General features: G+C 44.5%; 2 protein-coding genes across 5 annotated transcripts in view; both read right to left on the minus strand.

Annotated features, from left to right (window-relative positions):
• nrsn1l (neurensin 1-like) overlaps nucleotides 1-21,974 on the minus strand; it is a 287,058-nt gene that overhangs the window by 112,393 nt on the left and 152,691 nt on the right. For all 4 annotated transcript variants that reach the window (XM_069177068.1, XM_069177067.1, XM_069177071.1 and 1 more), the window contains exon 3: nucleotides 1,968-2,243. Coding sequence is in view for 2 of the 4 variants with exons in the window: in XM_069177071.1 (XP_069033172.1) it covers nucleotides 1,968-2,243 (276 nt within the window). In the remaining 2 variants the exon portion in view is untranslated. The remainder of the gene's footprint in view (nucleotides 1-1,967; nucleotides 2,244-21,974) is intronic.
• sox4a (SRY-box transcription factor 4a) lies at nucleotides 13,040-21,459 on the minus strand. Its single transcript, XM_069177066.1, has one exon. The coding sequence runs from the start codon at nucleotides 16,147-16,149 to the stop codon at nucleotides 15,034-15,036; it is 1,116 nt and encodes a 371-aa protein (XP_069033167.1). The 5' UTR covers nucleotides 16,150-21,459; the 3' UTR covers nucleotides 13,040-15,033.

The following is a 21,974-nucleotide window of genomic DNA, read 5'->3' on the forward strand; positions in this document are numbered from 1 at the left end:
TTTCCTCCAGGCGACCCACGTTGCCTTTTACTCCATACTGTTCATTTCACACTGAGACAAACAACACCGGGAGAAAGATGCACAGTGTGTCAGACCTACGCTGTTACTAAACGATAGCAAAGGAACCATAAAAGAACACTTTGTAGCATTCGTGAGGCTACGATGAGTGAAGAAAAATGAACATCAAAACACACACACACACACACACACACACACACACACACACACACACACACACACACACACACACACACACACACACACACACACACGCACGCATGCTGGAGTCAGAGCAAGTCCGTAGTATGGTGGCATGGTGGCACCCAGCAGTAAAGTGCAGCCATCCCTGGCTGGCACATAGGACACCCATTCACTCTGTGACAGGGTGTCACACCACATGATTTATGACGGGTAATTATGGTTATGGAGGTGACATCATATCCTACTCGTTGGCTCCCGCACGTATCCATGCTGTGTATAAGTACGCCTGTACATGGGTGTGTGTGTGTGTGTGTGTGCGTGTGTGTGTGTGTGTGTGTGTGTGTGTGTGTGTGTGTGTGTGTGTGCGCGTGTGTGCGTGCGTTCGCATGTGTGTTCGTGACTAATTAGTTATGCTGTCTGGATCCAGCAGCGACTGTCTTTGTTTTCCTGCAGAACGGAAGACAAGGCATGTCACAACAACATATCTCGCAATTCCTCCAGACGTGCAGCTATGCACACACACATGCACAAACACATGTACAGCGCACAACATTTTCACATATGGGGCCACAAAAGATCTGCCTCCAGCTCACTTCTTTTTTTTCTTTTTTATTTTGCGAAAATTTTATAGCTTTGTTTGGTCCAATCCAAACAGATTTGACTCAAGCGAGGACGGGGCCAAAAGTAACGAGAGAACGGGGACGACGATCACTCAAACGTTTTGACAGAGCTAACCATCAGTTTACCACGCTCTGAAATTGGCAGCAGGAAGAAGCATACGATTAGAAATCATTACTCTGCACCTAACTGCCGCTGACAGGCATGAGCACGACAAATGAGAAACTAGAAATATTATAACACAATTTCTCTCTCCTGTACACATCTGCTAATTCACTTGCCAGTTCTAAATAAATGCATTCATTTAAACATGATTTGACAAACCATGCCTACCTCTTGGCTTAGACACATGGATAAAATAATGTTTATATATTTACAGACGGCTTTGAACACTTAAGTTTAATCCCTCATCAACCTGAAAGGTATTTTTTTAACACTTTTTTTTTTTTTTTTTCCAACACAAGGCCAAATCTTGACGGAGCACTTTTATGTTGTTTAAGGTGTTTGGAGGTGAACAAACTCTGCACACTGCAGTTAATGTGTTGAGGTCACTGTGGGCCACATGAGCGTGTCCTTAATAACCCAATTTCGAGGATATATAAGAATGCAAAAAAAAGAAAGAAAGAGAAATAGATTAAACTGACTGAGTGAGTCACCATAATGAGTTGCTTTGTTTTTTGCCATTGAGTGGACTCATTTCAGAAGCATGGCCATAGCCACAGGGGCCTCATTTGGAAAGGGGCTTCAAAAAGTCCATATTTGAACTTTTTATCTGCTATTAAGGCAGCAGCAGAAAAAAAAATCAAAACAGCCAGTTTCTCTCAAAAGTCACCGCAGATCAGCATTTAGATGCGATGTAAAAAATAAAAAAAACATAACGTGTGTGTCTTTGCTCCCTGACCCCACAAATATTTGAACAAAAGTGACCTTTTGCAGCTTTTCACCCTTGGCTCAAACATGAAAACTTCACAAACTCTTGGCAGGGCAAGTTTCATGATGCACCCACTGGCCTGAATTTTAATTCAAGGTTATAAAGAGATAATATTCATGTAGCACTGATGGCTGATGTCCAAAAAAAAATCTTCTGTCCTCCCTGTACACGCATTGGTAAGTTATAATTATAAACCATAAGAATGAGTTTACTTTACCTGATCTGGTCCGGTCCATCTGTAAGTGGGCAGTACGGTTCCCGTTATAAAGACAGCAGCCTCTTTACTCCCACTTGCTCCCTTTGCTCCTGCACTTAGATGCATCACAGAAATGTTTGGCTCTTTCTCCTCCTCTGCCGCCAGAGCTTCACACTGTGCCTTCTGCAATGCTCCCGTCAGGCTGCGTAGTTTAGTGGACGCCACAACCACTGAACAATTACTGGTCCGTGGACACTTTACTTGAAGTGGGGCTCCCGAGGCATCACCAGGCGCGAGCTGAGAATCACAGAAAGAGCACAACAGCACATAAGTATGACAATCTTATTAACTACATGCAGTTGTTTCATGATTATCTGATTATTGTCTGGAAAGAAAGGAACATTTTTTATGTTTTTCAAGGGTTGTGTTCCCTTCCGTGTCTATTTATGAGAAGGAAAGGGACAGTGTCTCAACATGAGGATATAATAATAAGATAGAGTCGAACATTGAAGGCATGGAAGTCTTCCTGCTCATCATCCCTCGCAGATGAACGGCTAAATAGTGATCTCTGCCGATCTTTTTTTTGTAAGTCCACCATCATCCTTATGATAGCAAGAGAACATCTCTTAACCCCTTAAGCCCGCGGCTGGTCTTTGAAATTTCCACCTGATAAAAAATAAAACATTCCCAAATTTAGTCAGTAACATGCAGCTACAAAAAAATGAAAGGTTAAACCGAATAACCATGGCTCTACGGATCAGAGACACATGGGAAAAATTTGAAAATAGAACAAGTATCTTTTTCCTTCAGGTCAGAGTGAGATTTGGAAAAAAAAAAAAAAAAAAAAAAAAATCGAAAAACAAATTGACATTTTCGTGTCTGCCTAATAAAACTGCAAAGTAAAGAACAGCCTTATAACAATGAGTCACAGACACTGATGTTACTGAACCTGTTCTAAAAATTCTCAACTGCAACTCTACCAAATGTGATGCAACAGAAATGAAGAACAACAAATGCTACATTCATTTGAGTCATAGTCGCTTGGCAGCGTTTGAAAAAATGGCGGCAGGTTGCATTTTTTTGTAACAGAAACACCCCGATACAGGAAACTCCAGGGGGGGAAGAGGTTAAACCCCACCAGAGGAAGATTCCTCCTGAAGACCCCGCAGGTTGCTCAGAGGTTCAGAACCAATTCTGAGGTTTAGTCATCAAACGCATCTTCACATCCTGAATTCCCATTCTGTCTCTGCACTAAGCCTCGCTGTTATTGCTGCTCGGTAGGCAGCCAGCTGAAGGAAAAGGACAAAAGAGATTGTCATCGAGTCTCTCACTGCTTGGTTGTCATTAAAAAAAAAAAAAACGTTCATCTCGGAGACAGCACTGATCAACTGAGAGCAAAACAAACCACAGCACCTGAGCAGTTTGTTCAGGTGTTGTGGATAGTTTGTCTGCCTCCATCTGGTATTAACACCCTTCCAAACACCCCAGGCCCCTATGGAGCTATAATCCTACTACTGGAGCTGTTTAGCATATCCTATTTATTTGCAGTCTGCTGTCACACCTTCTTGCCTTCTGCTTAATTGCTGCCTATATCAAAGTTTATCTCTTCCGATGTATAACTCAGAGCATATCCTGAAACCTTCAAAATAAACTGAAAATAGTGTAAAAAGGCACAGCTCTGCCAAGTTTTATGTACATTTCTCAAACTTGTGTTTCCAAATCTGGTAACAAGAAATGTCTTCATCCTCTGGCTGAATAAACTACTTCATAAAATTTAGAGTCTACAGTCTTCTATGGCACAACAGTGCTTGGAGTTAGAAGCTAATGTCAGAAAACAAGCAGCAACCAACCGCTGGTCCGTGAACTGTCATTATGAAGAAGGTTGGTATTTTGGCCGTCGCCATCTTGCTATTTTGGAACTACAAGTGACCATATTTGGACGAGCTAGGGAGGAGCGATTGGTGGATCTGACTCGATCTCCAAGGACACCACACCCGCCCACGGATAGCAGAAACCTGACTGCACCACAGGCCTGTCAATCAAATAAACACACCTCCAAACATAGCACTTTTTGAGGGCTAATATCTAATTAACAACGGTATTATTTTCAGATCGATCGCCAGAACACTAATAACAAGCAATGACTTTAGCGAACGACACCATAATGACTTGTGGAAAAAATGTATTGACTTTGTATTTTATGAGAGAAGTTAAATGGGAGTCTCTGGAGTCGGGGCTTTTTTGGAGCAAACTTCTAATGACCCTCGGTGGTATTGCAGTTTAAGGCACCTCTCGCATTGGCCTCACTTTTCAGATACAGAAACTGCGTCCACTTTTATGTACAATCCATGCATACAATCCGGAGGACACTATGCCCGCACAGCTATACCGGAAACCACCAGACATCCCTCCAAACATACCTGTTATATCTACCTAATATCCAATTAATTATGGAATTATTTTGAAAAGAACCACCAGGACACTGATCAGAAGGAGTGAATTTCGTAAATGACACCACAGTGACAAATGAAAAAATTACTTACTTTGCATTTCACGGGAGAAGTTTAATGGGATTATATGAAGCCAGAGGTTTTTTGGAGCCAGCCTCTAGAGGCCCTCAGTGGTATTGCACTTACAGGCACTTCTGAGGCTATGTTCGTTTTATATAAAGTCTATGGTCAACAAGCTAACATACTAACAGTGTCAATGCTAATATGCTGATGCTGAGCAAATACCCTGTAATGTTTACCATTTTCGTTGTCTTAGTTTAGCATGCTAGCATTTACTAGCACTAAACCCAACGCACGGCTGAGTCTAATGGAATGGTAATTTGTCGAAAAAGTCCTACGTAAAAGTTTGGACAAACTCAATGGCATTTCGAGACAAACTTAAAACCAAAAATGTGGACTTCATACTGTTCAGATATTCATATATATTTCACAGAGGTGAAAACTTCTTGGAGCCAGCCTCTAGAGGCCCCAGAGGAAAAGTTGGGAAAAGTCTCATTCATTCCTCGGCACCAAAGATATCGCTACGCTTGGATGAATTTCATGGAATCATTCATCTAATAGTTCTTGAGATATCTCAATCTGGACAAAATGATGGACCTACTGAGAACCCATCAAACAAGGCAAACGTGACAGTTTTTTCTTTTTAGCTTGTGAAAAATAAACCTGAGTTTTCCTCTGTGCAGCGACACACTGTTGGTCTGGAGATGCAACACTTCACCTACTGCCTCTTTTCTCCTGCAGGCACTTCACCAGAGTTGGAGGCTCACGCTGCGACAAGGACACGATCCCTCACTGGCTTCCCACCGAAGAACACTGTCAATCTCAATGTACTGCAGCTGGGAAATGAATCCACAAGTATCTATTATTATTGATTAAACTCAATTTTGTATGTGGCCGTGTTGCATGAACCATGTTTCCAAAGGGAACATTGTATTTTGAATTAAACTGGACTGAATCTACTTAACAAGTCACGCTTATTTCCCTCTTATTTCATTGTTTCTTTGGTGTCTGCCGTGTTGGCACAGGCTCAGACAAACTGAGCACTGAAATTATGACAACTGTCCAAGGAGATGATGCAATTTAGGTTGTGTCACAGTAACAATGACACATTCCAATTTGAGCATCGTGCTGCACGGAGGTCGCCGGTCTTGGGGTTCAGTTTTGTTTCTTTGCTCCTTATAATCCACCTCTCAACTGAAAAAAAAAAAAAGCATCATTTCCATGTCATGTATGAGAAAAAATACACATAAATTAGTTGGCCATTTTTAGCTGCATTGTCAGTGTTCCCTTGCACAACACTGTCTTTGCACAGTGTTGTGCACAAACCAGACAGTACACTCTGCCACGTAAGCCTTTAGAAATTATGATCCAAGCCTCTGTGTTCTCAAAACTTGTCCCTATCTTTTCAAGCATACTCCAGTACAACACCTACCACCATGACTCAGAATTCCTCTGTCATGCTAAACTGTTTGAGCACAGTGCTTAACAATGAGTTCTCTATGTACTGTACAGTGTGCCACGGAGTCTGAATGCGCATCGGGGCCCAATTCTGGATGTAGGAGGAGTGATACTGTCTCTCGTGTGTCCCACGGCATTCATAAGCACTCATTATGAAGAACTGCTGCTATTTGCAACAGTCTGTACTCACGACTTCTTTTCTTTTAGAAAAGCTGTTATGAACCTGATGTACTCAGCCATAAAAAACGGATTCAGACTCCATGCAGTAGAGACGGTGGGAACATTTTAAGGGAGAGGTGGAGTCAGGAAATGTAGATGATGTATTTATTAGAGGATGGTGTGAATTCAGAGAGCAGAAGAGATGATTTTATTTAGTTTTCTTGACCCATATTTATATCTTAGTTGAGCTTGTAAAGAGTGTAAACACTGCACAATGGGTCATAGAGGTATTTAGGGATGCAACTCGTGTTTTAAGGTAAGGTCTAAGTTCTCAGCTGCTGCTGATGTGTTCCTAATCATGTTGTTTTATTTGATTTGTACTTTATTCATCTAACACCTTTACAAAATAATAAATGACAAAAGTGAAGCATCAATTTGTCGCTCTTTAGAAACAGGAACCAGGAAATGTTGGTGTTTTTGCTTTAAAAATGACAGAATGCAATAAACTGTTTAGGAAAACGGTTGCCAAATAATTTTCTGCCAACCAACTGATTAATTAATAGACTAATCTTTGCAGCTTTAAAGGAATGATCACAAAATATAAAACCAGTTATCATCACAAATCTCTCCCAAATATATAGGGCTAGTAGAGGCTGACTAAACCTACTGGTTGGTTCAGGAGGCCATTATCAGAGACATGTATGAGCGTTCAATAGCACAAGTGACCGGCATGCCAGACTTGCGTTATTATAGTAATAATGATTAATGGTTAACGTTGTGACAAAGTAACACTTTGGTCAGGTTTAGGCACCAAAACTACTTGTTTGGGGGCCGGAAAAAACGTTACATCACTTTGAGAAGTTACATAAGTTCACTTACGTATGTAACTTAAAGTAAGTCAACGATGACTTTTCTTTTCGTACGGGACATAAACAACGGTGTCCAGGGTGAAAGGTCTGTGTTTGGTCCGTCCAGCCACCCCAAACTTACATCCTGTTTGTCACTCTTTATACTTTGTCACCTGACTTCCTCCTTTGCTCCCGTCAGAATTACTACGACCATTGTAAGTCACAATAAATGCAATCTTCTAGCCTACTAATAGGTGTAGTTTGTCCAGTAGTTTCAGCGCTGCTAGCCCATGTACTTGGGACAGATGTGTGAGGATAACCACCTTTTCGACAGTCCAACAGATCTTTACTGGTAAACAGGGGTCGATCACGACGTTCAGAGACTGCTCCTGTTGCGCGCAGAGTGCAGCACCATGACATTCACAGAACAGGGAGAAGCTTTGACCTTTGTGAGTATTCCAAGCTTCATCGCTTGATCAACATCAGCACCTGAGTTACTAAAGTTTTTGTGAGCAGTGTTCCAGCTGCGTCTTTGATTTCTTTGTGGACACATCACACATTCAATTTTGTGTCAAACTCCATCAGCAACGCAGACCCTTGAAAAGCTTCAGACAGTCTAGAGCAATGAAGCTATGAGCATTTCCGAGGGGCAGAACATCTCGTCACTGTCCAAGACTGAAAGTCAAGTGTCAGGTCAGGCACGTAAGATGGTGGGTTTTCTTTGACATTGACAGGGATGTGCACCGTGAATTTGTACAGTTCAGACTGTCAACACCGAGTTTCACTGTGAAGTTCTGAAGCATCTGAGGGAAAGCATTCAGTGCAAGTGACCTTAACTGTGGCGTGATGGCACTTGGGTTCTCCAACGTGATAATGTACCCTCTTACAGTGCGTTGAAAACACACAATAGCAGCTCTCCACTGACTTTACATGTCAAGATTGGCTTCCTGCGACTTCTTTCTAATCCCCAAAAAATTGACACAAACTTTTGTGTGCAATTTCGGTCCAGTTTCAGGACCACTGCTCACAAAAACGTGTGTAACTCTGGTGCTGAAGTTGGTCAGGCAACAAAACTTGGAATACTGACTCATGAAGATTACATGCATGTTAAAGTGCTGCACACTGTTCGTGTGCAACGGGACCAGTCTAACAACTTTTTGATCAACTCTTATGTGTGATTAAGCTCATCTATAATAACAGTCATTCCTATCATCACAAGAGGGAAAAAAAAAGTTAAAAGCATCATCTAAATTCCAGATTTACAGATCAGTGCGTGAATTTGGGCCAAGTTCCCTCATTGGTTGGCACTGGGATAATATTAAAATGGTTTAGATATTGTGGCATGGCCCCTTATCTTTTGTGATTTGCCTCTTTTAGTTGTTATTGATGAAATTGATCAAACCAATTAATCCTCTGAATTGGAACTGGGAGGGTCCTTCTTGTAGGAAAGTTCAAGAGAGCATCAGTGTCTCTGGGGAGGGTCTAGATTTAAAAAAATAAAAGTGAAACAAAACCTTCCCCTCCCCTCCTCACCTCAATCATTTCTGTACAGTCTTTAAAATCAGCATCAGTGTCAATCACTGAGCCTCCGCTGCTTCAAGCCGAGTCAACAACACCAGGATTTATTTGAACCGGCTGTGCTATTGACAGACACGCTGATATATGTGATGATGTGAACACGAGCCGCGAGTGACTGATCTTTATGTTGTTTGTTATGAAAAGCAGCGCCGCCATTAAAGAGTCACAATCGCCTGTTTACAACTGTTGCCATGCAATGATCTGTCAATTTGTGTCAGTCCACAGTTTATCTACTGATGGGAGTTTAATGGGGGTACTGCACTGTTTATCCAGCCAGGAGCCCCAGGGCCAAAGATGTCCTCTGCCCACCCACACCCCGACCCACCCCCAGCACTGCCAGACATCATTTAACCCTGTACTAACTGTCCACCTTACTGTACTGTAATGTGATGTGCTTGGTGCATCTGTCCACTCAAGTCCCCTCCCATCGCACACTGTAGGACATACAAACAAGCTAATCACTACATGCACAGCTGCTTTAGTGCGCACACACACACGAGCGCGTGTCTCTCTCCATACTTGTGAGGACACTCTCTTTGACATAATGCACTCCCTCGCCTCTTACCCTAACCTTAAACATCACAACTAAATGCCTAACCTCAACCCTTACCCTAACACCAACCGGAATCTGATTCTAACCTGAACCCTAAACCAAGTTTTAGCCTTGAAAAAGCAGTCTGGACTCCTGGGGCCTCGATTCTGGTCCCCACAGTGACAAATGTCCCCGTGGGTTGGTGTGGATTCAATTTTTTTGGTCCGCAACAAGTACACACACACAGCCGCTGTCCAGCCCTCACTGTGCTGAAACAGTCAGCAGGCTCTCCAACCAGCATTTAATTGTCAGAATAATTTACTGGACTTTAAAACTTGGAGCTTTACACTTGCCGTCATCTGTTATTGGCTGCGGCTGCTGCAGCGTGCCTGGCACAAGTTGTCTTTATAGTCGAGAATCAGTATCACATACACACACACACCTCGGAAACTACCTTTACAGCACCTTTTTTTTTTATACAACAATAAAAGCATGCAATCTCTCCTCTGAGATATTTTTTTCTTTACTGCCTTCGAAGCCAAAGAAAATCCTATCTTTAAGATGTGACAGCCATCTTCATAAAAACAAAAAATAAAATCCATATAAACGGTGGAATCAAAGTATTACAGCAGATTATTAATAACACAAGAGGTGGTTACAGCCTACCTGCCTCCCTCCATCTGTTGGTGCTCCCACTTTTCCGAACTTTTTTTTTTACGCACTAATATCCCGGGTCCTTCTCCTTTGTCTCCACTCATAACGCGGACACACATGACTCGAGATAAAAGTTGAGTTCACGCCTCAAACTTTTTTTTTTTTTTTTATCGCCACACTTTTTCATCTGTATGTGTTTTGATTCGAACCCAGACGAAGCTGCAGAAGACGACACGCGCGCAACTGGACCGAACTGCCTGGAATCAATGAAACAAAGTTGGGCTGCCTGCCATTAACAGCGGTGTTTGTGTATTTCTTTGTCTGTGCACGCCTGATGACTTCGTGTCCCGCCTTTAACTTCACCGGCAGCATGCGAAGAAAATAACTCTGTTGCTGTATTCTGGAGGGACCGTGAACGTATCTGTGGTGTTCAAAAGCCTGTTTTTACAGATTTAATGGTATTTTTTTTATCTGCTCTGCTATCAATATGATCCTCTATGTGATGACTGAAATATTCCCATAGGGACTTACAGTGCATCCGCTCAGCAGTGAGCTCCTCGCTTTATGGCATGTTTATCTTATATGGCATCACTGTAATATTCCTGGGGACTTTGATGCACTACTAGTAACAGAGTAACAGAGCATCTTATCCTTCCTCTCCCATGGTGGAGATACAGACTGCAATAACTCACACACTAGTTTACATTGTCTGCAGTATGATGTAATTGTCTGAAGCTTGTAAATGGGTTAAATACAGTACAGTACATTCAAACTCTAAATAAAAACATGACGTGTTTTACAGGAAGGAACTCTCAGAAGGGACCTAATAATATATTGATTGGTTGATTTTTCTTTGGAAATGCTTGTTGTTGTTGTTGTTGTTGCTGCTGTTTCTGGCCCAAAATTGACTTATTATTGGTTGTTTATTATGAGTTTTCTACCTTTTGATCTAGATTTCTTCATGTGAGCTGCTTGACATTTAAATAATTTCCCTGTTGGGATGATTATAGTATTAATCTGTCTATGTATAATAGGACACCGTATCATTAAGTTCAACAGAGTCACTATTGCGGATCACGGGGGCTGACATTACAAATCTTTTACTGACACAGAAGTATCAATACATCGATCTATAACATATATGAGTCCTGCATATAAACCCTACAGAACTAAAAGTGCATGAGTATCATCAGCAAAGTTAAAGTCATAAAAGTAATATTTCAGAAAAAAAGTCCCTGTGAGTGTACTATATTTTAATTTGATTATTAAAGATGCAGATGAGGAAAAATTTGCTTCAAAGAAGATTTAATTACTTTATATCCAGTGTTGTTTTTTTTTACACACTTTCATACTTTTTAAGGGATCACGAGCCAAAAAAGCTGGGGGCGACTGATTCAATCTTAATGTGCGAAATTTTTACTGTATCGTGTTTTATTCTATAAAATTTGAAAAGTAACTAGTGCCTCTGGTTGCCAGATAAATGTCGTCGAGAAAGCATCAATATTTCCCTTTGAAATGTAAACAAGTGCAAATGAAAATATTCAAGTAAAGTCAAAGTTATTATAAGCTTTACTTAAGTACTTGACTGGATGTGTAACATTTCACCTCTTTTTCCAAGGGGGAGGTGGAATCTAATACATATTCAATATGATGTGAAACAGTGTGATTAAGCACAATAAAATCATCATCAATAAATACAATCCTATTACACTGATTTATCTCCGTGTTTAATTATAACATTTCTTACTAATACAGTTCATTTCATATCAAACTTCAAATCTGTAGTGATTTTTATGGTCAACAGATTAACTGAACCAATATTTCAAAGTAAAAATGTGTTCATTTGCTCTGAATTGCTGCCCAATCATAACTATTATTTCATTTCTATCCTGTATTCTAAGCAGACGCATCGACTTGATCTGGTCTGTCTCGCTCAGGTTAGCGCAGGAAACAAATAAACTGCGGTAATCAGCTGTGAAGGTTAAGTGCACAACACACTCGTGCATGGCACACTCGTGCATGTGTCTTTATGTGGGTCAGTGTGTGAACAAGTGAGTGTGTACGAGCAGCATACTCTAAGTGAGGTCGACTGGGCTTTTTTTCTATACTAAAACAGGAACACACCTCAGACACCCCTCGCGCAGTTTCCTGTGTGATGTCGAGCTTATTGCAGACGTGTTTGTGTGTGTGTGTGTGTGTGGGGGGGGGGGGGGGCAGCCCGGTGTCTTGTCTTTGGGATGGCGAGTGTAATGACCATGCCTTATCTTTCTCATTACCCAGCCCGAGATGTCAGAGGAAAGCTGGAGACGACCCTGCTCTCCTGACAGAGAGAGAGAGATGGAAATAATTACCAACGTCTCTTGTGGAATAGGGCGTAAATTGATACACACTAAATACTGTACCTCAGGGGTCTCTCTCTCCGTCTTTCTCTCTCTCCTCCTCGTCAGATGTACGAGACAAATGAATGCATCCAGAAGGAATTAATTGGATTTGGGAGCAGTCTCCTGCACAATCCACCAGGACAGACACCCCCCCACCCCCATCCTCCCTACACACACCCCCTCCCCCCCTCTCCCCCCTCCCTCCCTTCCTTTGGCACACACACACACACACACACACACACACACACACACACACACACACACACACACACACACACACGCCTCCTCCTCCTCCTTTATTCTAGTCATGCCTTGCAGAAATGTCTGCCACCCCTCCTACCCCCCACCACCACCACCCTGATGGATCAGTCTGTGTCCCTTATCCCTCCCTCACACACACACACACACACACACAGACACACACACACACACACACACACACACACACACACGAGCGCTGTGCTGCTACCCAGCGGATTGCAGCCTCTCTCTCTTGGATACAGTGTTTCCATGGCAGCCACGTTTTCTGCACGTGTAGAATCAGACGGAGTAAGAGAGGGAGAAAGAGACCACTCCTATCGATTCACGGGCTGCCTATTGATTCAGCCTGCAGCTGCACACTTACCTACAGCAAACACCCGCGCGCACACACACACACACACACACACATGCATATTCACACACACACACACACACACACACACGTGCACAAAAACAAAAAGTAAACATTCGAGTAGAGATTTTGGAAGAAGACTGAGCTACGGAATGAGAGACTGAAGGGTCACCTCTTGTTGAGCAGGTTTTAACCTCTGAAAAAAAAGGTGCTCTTTATATGTGCAACTGCTCCGGTCATCTCCTCTAATTTCCTCTAAGGTACTTAGAATTGTTAGGTAACCAGATGATGGGGCTTAATTTAGCCCTTTTAAAAAGGTTCAAATATAGTAAAAACCCACACAAAAAACCCACATCGTACTTTTCAGTTCCAGCTGATTTTATTTCCTTCTTGGAAGAAAACAAATTAAAAAAAAAAAAAAAAACGACAATCTGTACAGAGGTCTGAGAGGCAGTGATTGACCCAAACATTGGCTGGTTTTTGAGCAATAAACATCAAATGATATTGGCATGATAGGACAAAACATGATCATACACAGCATATTGCACAAATGAAAAAAGAAATAAGGACAATAGAAAAACAAAATGTCTTGAAGTTTAAAAAAAAAAGAAAAAAAAAGAAAAGAAAGAAACTCCTGGACCACAATCATCTTTAACATAAGGATGTCCAAAGATGGCTGTCCTAGTGCCTGTCGTTGATCATCATCATACATAAAACACACAATCTTTGCTTATAGTACAGTCAGTTTACATAAATATCTTCATGTTATTATTCTTTTAAAAATCTTAAACACAACAGCTATAGCTACATATACCTGAATCTGAAATACAAATGCTATTTGCCATGCCATAATATAGGAAAACAATTAGCCTGCTATACTTAGCCAACAGGTACAGAAAGGTTAAATACTATTTTTTGATGCAATTTGCGCAATAACAGATGAAGCACTTCATACATCTCCCTCCCTCCAAAGTCTAGGCAAAGTGGAATGAGTGTGAAATTCCATCCAGTGGTTCAAATAAAACTTATCTTGATAAAAAGCACACAGAGGTATTAGCTCTATCCAAACAGTGACTCTCTGGGATCTTTCACTCATAAAACTTTCGGTCTGTGTGTACTGGAAACACAGCCATCACTCAGACTGGGAGCCTCAGTGGCGCTTTGTTTACTTGGCTGGTGAAATTGGAGTCACTGTGCCATTAAGAAGCATGTGGGTAAATACTGTAAACACTGTGTGAGGTCAGATTGTGCCAAACAAACCCCCCTCTGCACGTCTAAACACCAATCCAAACAACAATGTTGTAGGCTGTACCCACTCGCCGGAAAAAAACCCTTTCTATAGATTTTGTACAAAAATACAAGTAGAAAATCATGACACACTCAAATCTCCTTAAAAGTGAGAGAAGTCAGACATTTTAAATAAGATACACTTCTAGCCCTTCCGCGCTGGATACAGACAGGTGTATGTGCACAAACACAAACGAGACCTGTACGAGAACAATACTTCTATGTATAAAAAAGTTTGGCCGGTATAAATACATCAATATAAAAAAAACGTCATCTGACACAGGAACTACAAAGTTGAAGCACTAGGCAGAAAGAATGCGCGTCGGGAAACATTGGTCCTGAATTGTGCACTGAGTGTTTAAAAAGGTTCAGAAAAGGGTTTCTGAAGTTTGGAGTCAGTCTTTGCTTTAAGTCCTGCCGTTGAAAGAGAAGCTGGTGATAGTGAATTGTGTCCTATGGTCACACGAATTTGCGTAATTACGCAGCAATGAACATTTGTACGCATTTAACAACAACAAAATCCTCCTTAATCTTGGAGGGCATGCGTGTTGATATTGAAACGATTTCGAGTTTGGAAAAAAACTACACCTGAATAGCAACTTGATGGTCAATGTGAAATTGGCTATATCTTAAACAAAACCCAACATGACGAGCTCTCCAACAAGTGCCCCCCTTTCCCGACCCGAAATAACATTAATATTCAAAGTTCAGTCTCTGTCCGCTTCCTCTGCGGATTGGGTTGAACATCTGAGCTGAAGTCCGTGTGTTTCACTGCTCTCTGCTTACATTCACTCCTCCTCCCGTGTCCAAATGCAAACTAAGCATTTCCCCCGTCTGCGCGTTCCCGTCAAGCGCACTGAGCGCTGTCCAAGTCTGAGCGGCGCGTACCTGGGCTTCAACGTGCACACAGGCCACCTTTTCTTTCCTGTTTTCACTCTCCCTTATTTAGTGAAAAAAAATGGCGGAAATGTTCTGGTCTGGACGCACACGCCTGTCTGCGAGGGGGGGTTGAACAGTTCAAAACGTGGGGGGGGGGGGCGTCGCGGTTCCTCTCCACCCTGGTTCTCTCAGTAGGTGAACACCAGGTTGGAAATGGTGGACTCCAGCCAGTCTCCTGAGATCATTTCGCTGACCTCCGGGGTGCAGTAGTCGGAGAAGTCGAAGTGAGATCCCGCCCCGCACTCCCCGAAGCTCCAGTCCAAGTCCCGGTCCAGCTCCGCGTCGGAGAAGCCCATGCCGCCCAGAGACATGCTCTCAAAGCCGGGGCTCGGGTTCAGGTCGAGCCGCTCGTCTTCAAACTCTTCATCCGAGGAGGAGGATGACACAGATGAGGAAGAGTGAGAGGCTGACGGTGTTGGAGAGGAAGCCCGGGCGTACCTGAGGCGCGCGGTGTGTGATGACTCGCTGGCCGCCGGGCTCTGCTCCTCATACAGGCTGAGCGGGTCGCTGGATTCCGCAGAGCTGCTCAGGGTGGGACTAGCCGGGACTCCCACGGAGGGAGGCCCGCTCTCCAGGCTGCCTGCCCCGCCGAACATGTGGGCACGCCTCGCCTCTCCGGTGCGCTTCTCTGGAATCTGCCTGGCCCCAGACACTGACCTGGATTTGAAAAGCGACTGGTGGTCACCGGGAGACGCATAGTCCTGCCCCGGAGCGCTCTTGACGCTACCCTGTTTGTGCGTCCTGCTCACTCCTTTGGACGCGGGGCTTCTTTTTACGCCTGCTTTGGCGCTGCGCTCCCCGCTCTTCTCCCCACGGTCCGCCTGCTTACTGGCTCCGCTTCCCGACTTGACCTTCTTCCTGGGCCGGTACTTGTAGTCTGGGTAGTCGGCCATGTGCTTCAGTCTGAGCCGCTCCGCCTCGCGGATGAACGGGATCTTATCTGTGTCTTTCAGCAGCTTCCAGCGCTTGCCCAGCCGCTTGGAGATCTCTGCGTTGTGCATGTCTGGCGACTGCTCCATAATCTTCCTCCTCTCGATCTGGGACCAGACCATGAACGCATTCATGGGTCTCTTGATGTGCCCAGTCGGAGTTTTGCACCACGCTAAGTCGCTCCGCTCCCGGGAGGAGGGGGACTCTGGTGTCGGAGACACATCCATCTCCAAGTCCATTTCTCCCGTGTCTGTGGAGTCCCCGCCGGGGGAGTGAGCGTGGGCGCTCTCTGTCTGGCTCATGTGCTGCACCATCTCTTCCTCCAAGTGTCTGGAAACACTCTGCTCTGCTCAGTGCTTTAACAAAGTTCAAGTGCGCAAAAATGCCTCGTAGGCTTTCACCAAAATACTCCTCACTTGCTCTTATTTCAGGCGCCTTAGACTGCTGTTGGATTCGGGTCTAAAAAAAAAAAGTTCATCCAAGTCTCTTCTCTGTCTCTTTTCAGTTTGGCCCGTTTTAAAGAGACGCCTGGTCTCTTTAACTTTTACTAGTGCGCTTCACGAAAACAACAAAAAAAGAATAAATCCCGAAACTATTCAACAGCAACTTTCAACTGCCGGTACGGCTGAAAACTCGCCCTGCAAGGCTCAAAACGCGCCGCTGTGTGCAACAGCAGTGCAAGTCCCTTATGTGAACCTGGCTGTCTGCAGCGCAGCTTGTCTGTGCGGTTGAGGAACCATGTGGTTGAATGGAGCGGCTGCGCTTTCTCATAGTCTCCCTGTTTCCTGTGCGCTCTGTAATATTACTGTAAACACAACAACGAGAACCTCGCCATTTTATACTCTCATCGCGAGACATACAAACCAATCAGCGCCTGTCTCCATCCTGATTTTTCACTCAAGCCACGCCCCCTGCCCTCCCATTGGCTGAATAAAAAAACGGGTAATAATAATAATAATGTGCAATGAGGATCCTTGTGTCTGACCTCATTCCTGTCAGACTCCACTGGAAGAAAGACCAACTTGGTGTATATACATTGGATGTGTATTTTTTTTTTTTCCCTTTTTTTAAAAGGAACAGTATGTCCTTCTTTCTGGCTGCAAGGGGAAGCTTTCAAGGATATCCTTAGAACCACATTAGTTTCATGTGGATGAGTGTTGACTAATTTTAGATGTGTGTGTGGGAGGGAGGGGTAGGGGGGGGACACAAAAGTGCTGAGGAAACACAAAAAATCAGCCACAACATGTTGTGTTAGTCAGACTGCAGTGTGGTGCAGCGCAGGTTAAACCCACCCATATAGCTACAACCTAACCTGTTATCTGCGAGTCATTACGACACCAGTTGGCATCATTACGTCACAGGAGGAAGTGTAAACAGATGCAGGCGAGGTGATGAGGGTTTGTATTTACACTCTGCATCAGTGCATTTATGGTAAACCAGAAACCTGAGGACCAATAATTATTATGAAAATGAGCAGAAATATGTTGCAGAAGGCCACACAGGGAATATATAAAAAAAAAGAAAAGAAAAAAAAAGAAAGAGAAGTCACACTCACTCCAGCAAGCAGCAGCAGCTTGCTGCTCAACACCCTCTACAAATTCCTCCTGCCTCACAGCCCCATTATGTTAACATGTCAATGTCATGTAAGAGCCCATTACAGCCTGTGTCGCTAGATGTCAGGCTAGAGCCAAATGGGAGCGAGACGCATATTGTGTATGATGTGTGTATTGTGTGTTACCGTGTACGGCAGATTTATCCCCGGCCTGTAATCGACTGCTTTGAGCCACCATCATTAAATCACGCAGGTGATGTCATCAGCCGGTAGCAAAAGCTCCCTTTGATCCTGCAACGTAACCGACTGACATAAGTGTTTTTCACAGCTTCATAACACAAGCCGGGTGATAAACATAAAAAAAAAAAAAAAAGTGGGCAGGCTCTGACCTTCTGATAAGAATCAGAGGCATAAAAGAAACCCCAGTATTTATTTTAGAGCTTAATGTTTTCTGACATAACATCAGCGACACACTCTTGGTGTGTATTCTTAATTCATGACAAGATTTATGTGAAGCTAAAAATAAATAAATAAAAAAAAGTCACAAACTCTTTAAAAATGCACAACTCAACCCCTCTACCCCCCTCTGTGCTTACATAAATCAAACACATAAATAATAATGAGCTCCTTCATCAGTCTATATCTTTAGCTGCCCCAATTACGAGCATGCACCTGCCACTGGATTACTTTGCTATCTCTCTCTATCTCCTTCCCGGTTTTAACACACACACACACACACACACACACACACACACACACACACACACACACACACACACACACACACACACACACACACACACACACACCAACACACTCACACACACAGAAAGTGGCATGCACGCAACACGGGTTTGTTTAAACAGGTGTAGCAGGTCTACCTGTAATCTTATCTGATGTGTGAGAAGCAGCTGTCAGGTAGCTTTCCGCCGGCAGATGCACCAGCGTGGCAGCGGCGGGATCCTGAGCCCTCACCGCGCCGGCCTATCGCTCTGTCATCTTCAGAGCCGGCAGAGCCGCGTGTTTACCCCAAACACACCGGCGCTTTGTCTCAGCTCTGTTGACGCCTGAAGGGATAGTGTCATTATGAGAGAGTGCTGTGGGAGGCTGGGGCACTTACAGAGACTTCTTTAAAGTGAGTGTGTGCGCTGCTGACTAGAGTTGAAACGGCTGCCGGTTTTTCTCGAAGATATTTTTCAAGTATTTTCATGAAAAAAAAAAAAAAAAAAAAAAGGTTTGTTTTTTTTCTTTGTTTTTGCTAGAGCTGTATTCCTATCACAGTCTGAAGCTGCATTTTTTTTTTTTTTTTTTGCTAACCTTGGGACGCTTCAACGCTTACAATATAACGTTTAAATCACGTTTACTATAGCTGCAACGAGGTCCGAGCCTTTTATTATTTCTAAGCTGACTGGCAGTGTTTAATTTGCCACTTTTTAATAAAACATAAACACTAACCTGATATGTCAGGCTAACCCGGGACCTAACTGTAGGCTGAATTAGCAGACAGCATGTGACTGCGTGTGAGTGTGTATGAGTGCGCCTCTTTTGTAGGGGCTTCATTGTAAATGAGGCCTTCATGACCGGACTGGGCCGGGGGGGACGGTTGTCACAGTGTGCCGTAAAAACTGAGGGATGCGTTGAAGGACGGGTGACGGGAGGAGAGCCGCGGCAAGGAGAAAGTTGAGTGTCTCAGACGGAGGTGCTCATTATCATGTGCTTGGCTTTTTCAACTGCCGGGGAATGACGCGCCGGCTTTGACCTGCCTCTTCGTCATCCGGGGTCAAAAACAATGAGGCCCTTTGTGTGTGTGTGTGTACATGTGTGTGTCCAGCCCTAACTGAATTGGACCTGTTCCAGGGATTGAATGTTTGAAAACCAGTGGGAAGTCCCCTCTACCCCGCAGTTAAACAGAAAAACTGAAGCGTAAGCACTGATTTGCATACACACACACACACACACACACACACACTCTTTCTCTGTGTGTGTGTGTGTGTGTGCACGTGTGTGTGTGTGTGTGAGTCATCCACAGTCAGTTTGTCCCCTCTGTGTTTTGTGTGGATGTGGCAGACAGTGCAGGTGGCCCTCTCGCCATATCACCCACCTAATGCTGTCAGTCCTTACGCAACAACAACACCAACAAAGTCGGGTATTTGTATAAGTTACCGCGGAACACACAGTATCGAATACTTCCCCGGGTCCCTTTGTGTTTCTTCCCCAAGTTTCATAATCAGAGCTAAAACCAGATAAAAAAAAAAAGAGATAAGATAACTGCTCACAGTCTTCCCTTCCTTCTTTTGATCAAGTTATGAAATGGACAAAATAACAGGAACACCTTACAATACAATGCGAACCAATCAAATAAGCTGAAACAACAGCTGTCAGATCACCTCTCTGATCATTTTTGAGGCCTTATCTCGTAGCATTGGATTCCACAACACTGTACAGATGTTCAAGTTATTTTGTACACCCCCGTGTTCCCTCACAAGTTGGTTTTCATTCTACTTTTTTCCTCATGTTTGAAAATCAAACTTTTATGTGGACACAGAAAGCTAGAAAAATTCGCCAAGTATGAGAACTTCTTGAGCTTTTCCTCTCCTTCCCTCCTTCCTTCCTTCCTCGATCTCCGTCCTTCCTTCCGTCGCATCGTAAAGTCCGACAGAGCGAGTGTCCCGCGGATGCACAGACAAAAAGAGCGAGCGTCCTTGACGGTACAACGTGACCAAGCCAGAGGCAAAACAGAGAGCGAAGATGCAAAGCAGGAGAGGAGAGGAGACGGCGCAGTAGAGATGTGTTGGAAAAGGATTTCCTCACTTCCTCACTCGCTGCCCCCTTCACTGTAATCCAGAAGATTCGGACAAGTATAGGGAGGACGGAGGGGAAACGCATGTGGGTGTGGTCAGGCCGGCGACGCCACGCCCCAGGAATTCCCAACATCCCTCTCTTCGGATGGTGACGGGGCGGGTCAGATGGTTGCCGTGTCACGTTCGATGCAGGCGAAACTCGCACGAACGCACAAACTGCACAAAACACACGCAAACTCTCGGCGAGATACAGAGCCAGCGAAGTAGCAACGTACCGCTGCAGGACCCAGACGTGCTGCGGAGTCAAATCGAGAGCACGCACGCACGCACGCACGCACGCACGCACGCACGCACGCACACACACACACACACACACACACACACACACACACACACACACACACACACACACACACACACACACACACACCGAACTACTCTCTCACAACACACACTCAGCCACTCTCGCAGCTGCACTCAGACACTCTGATACAACGATCGGTTTTTTGGGGGCATTGTCTAAAAGCCAGAGGAGTGGGAAGGAGCGAAGACTGAGAGCCGAGAGGAAGGAGGGGGGAAAGGAAAGGAAAGGAGAGCAGGATGAGGAGATGGAGAAGCCGTCAGCGGAGCTTTTTTTTTTTGTTGCTCTTTTTGTAAAAATCATCGTCCTTTGCACTCGTTGGTTCCTGTCGAAAAGGGCGATCGAGACGCAACGGTCGGAGGACACTTTCGATATTCTTCATTTTAGTGGGGAAATGACGTCTTTCGGACCTGGACCCGTGTGGCGCTGCGCAGGAGTGGATATACTGCAAAAGAAGACAGAACCATCACAGTTGTTTCTTTTGGGGGGAAGAAAAGGGGAGAAGGCTCACGAGAGTTTGGAGTTTGCTGGGTCGCTTTGGCTTTTTGTCGACGGCTGCAGACGCGAAAAGATTCGGGTCTGGGAAAGAAAGAAGACATGACGAAATTAGGAAGTGAGTGGAGGAAGAAGCAGACTGTGTGTGTGCAGGAAAGAAGGGGAAGGGGAAAAAGCGAAGGCAACGCTGCATCAAAATCCCCCCCCCCCCCAAAAAAAAAAAACACAAGCTCTCTGTGTTGCTGCACATCGACAAGGAAAGAGCGACGACTGCGACGCCTATCTCGCCTCCATCTCCTGCATTTTTTTTTTTTTACCTTTCGCTCTGCCTCTGCCTGTCGTACATGTGTACGTTGGAGCCACAAGCGAACAGCATATACTGACTAAGCTTTTCGAAAGAGCACTGGAACCCCATATCACCCAGCACCCCCCTCCCTCCCTTCCTTCCTCCCTCCCTCCCTCCTCCTTCCTCCCTCCTCCTCCTCCTCTTGTTGCAGGCACATCCTCCTCCAGGCAAGTCAGGTCAGGCGGGCTGGTCCTGTCCTCACGTAGCCCAGGGAGCGCTGTCCTCGGCTCGGGCACGGTCAGCAGCCGTTAGCAGGGGTGGACGAGGACCAGCCGTGGAGCTCTGAGGCGCTCTGCAGCTCCAGACAGACTCCAGACTCACTGACCTACATCCGCCTCAGTCAGACTGGGAGAGAGAGAGGGAGAGAGGGAGCGCGAGAGTGATTGAGAGATGGGAAACGCAGGGTTGGTTGCGAAATAGCAACATTTATCGCCCCCAAAAAAAGTGCAAGACGATGGCACGATGGGAGGAGGAGGAGGAAGAGGAGAAGGAGGAGGAGGAGGAGGAGGAGGGAGAAAGAGGGAGCGAATAAAAAAAACTAAACTTGCTGGATCGAATTCCTAACTAACTCTCAACCTTTCTTA

The sequence above is a fragment of the Embiotoca jacksoni genome, unplaced genomic scaffold, assembly GCF_022577435.1.
Source record: "Embiotoca jacksoni isolate LCO1_2020_lvr unplaced genomic scaffold, fEmbJac1.0.p SCAF_7, whole genome shotgun sequence".
NCBI classification, from domain to species: domain Eukaryota; kingdom Metazoa; phylum Chordata; class Actinopteri; family Embiotocidae; genus Embiotoca; species Embiotoca jacksoni.

Bases quoted from the DNA above. Each gene is read 5' to 3' on its own strand.
- sox4a (XM_069177066.1), bottom strand. From the start codon at position 16,149: ATGGTGCAGCACATGAGCCAGACAGAGAGCGCCCACGCTCACTCCCCC.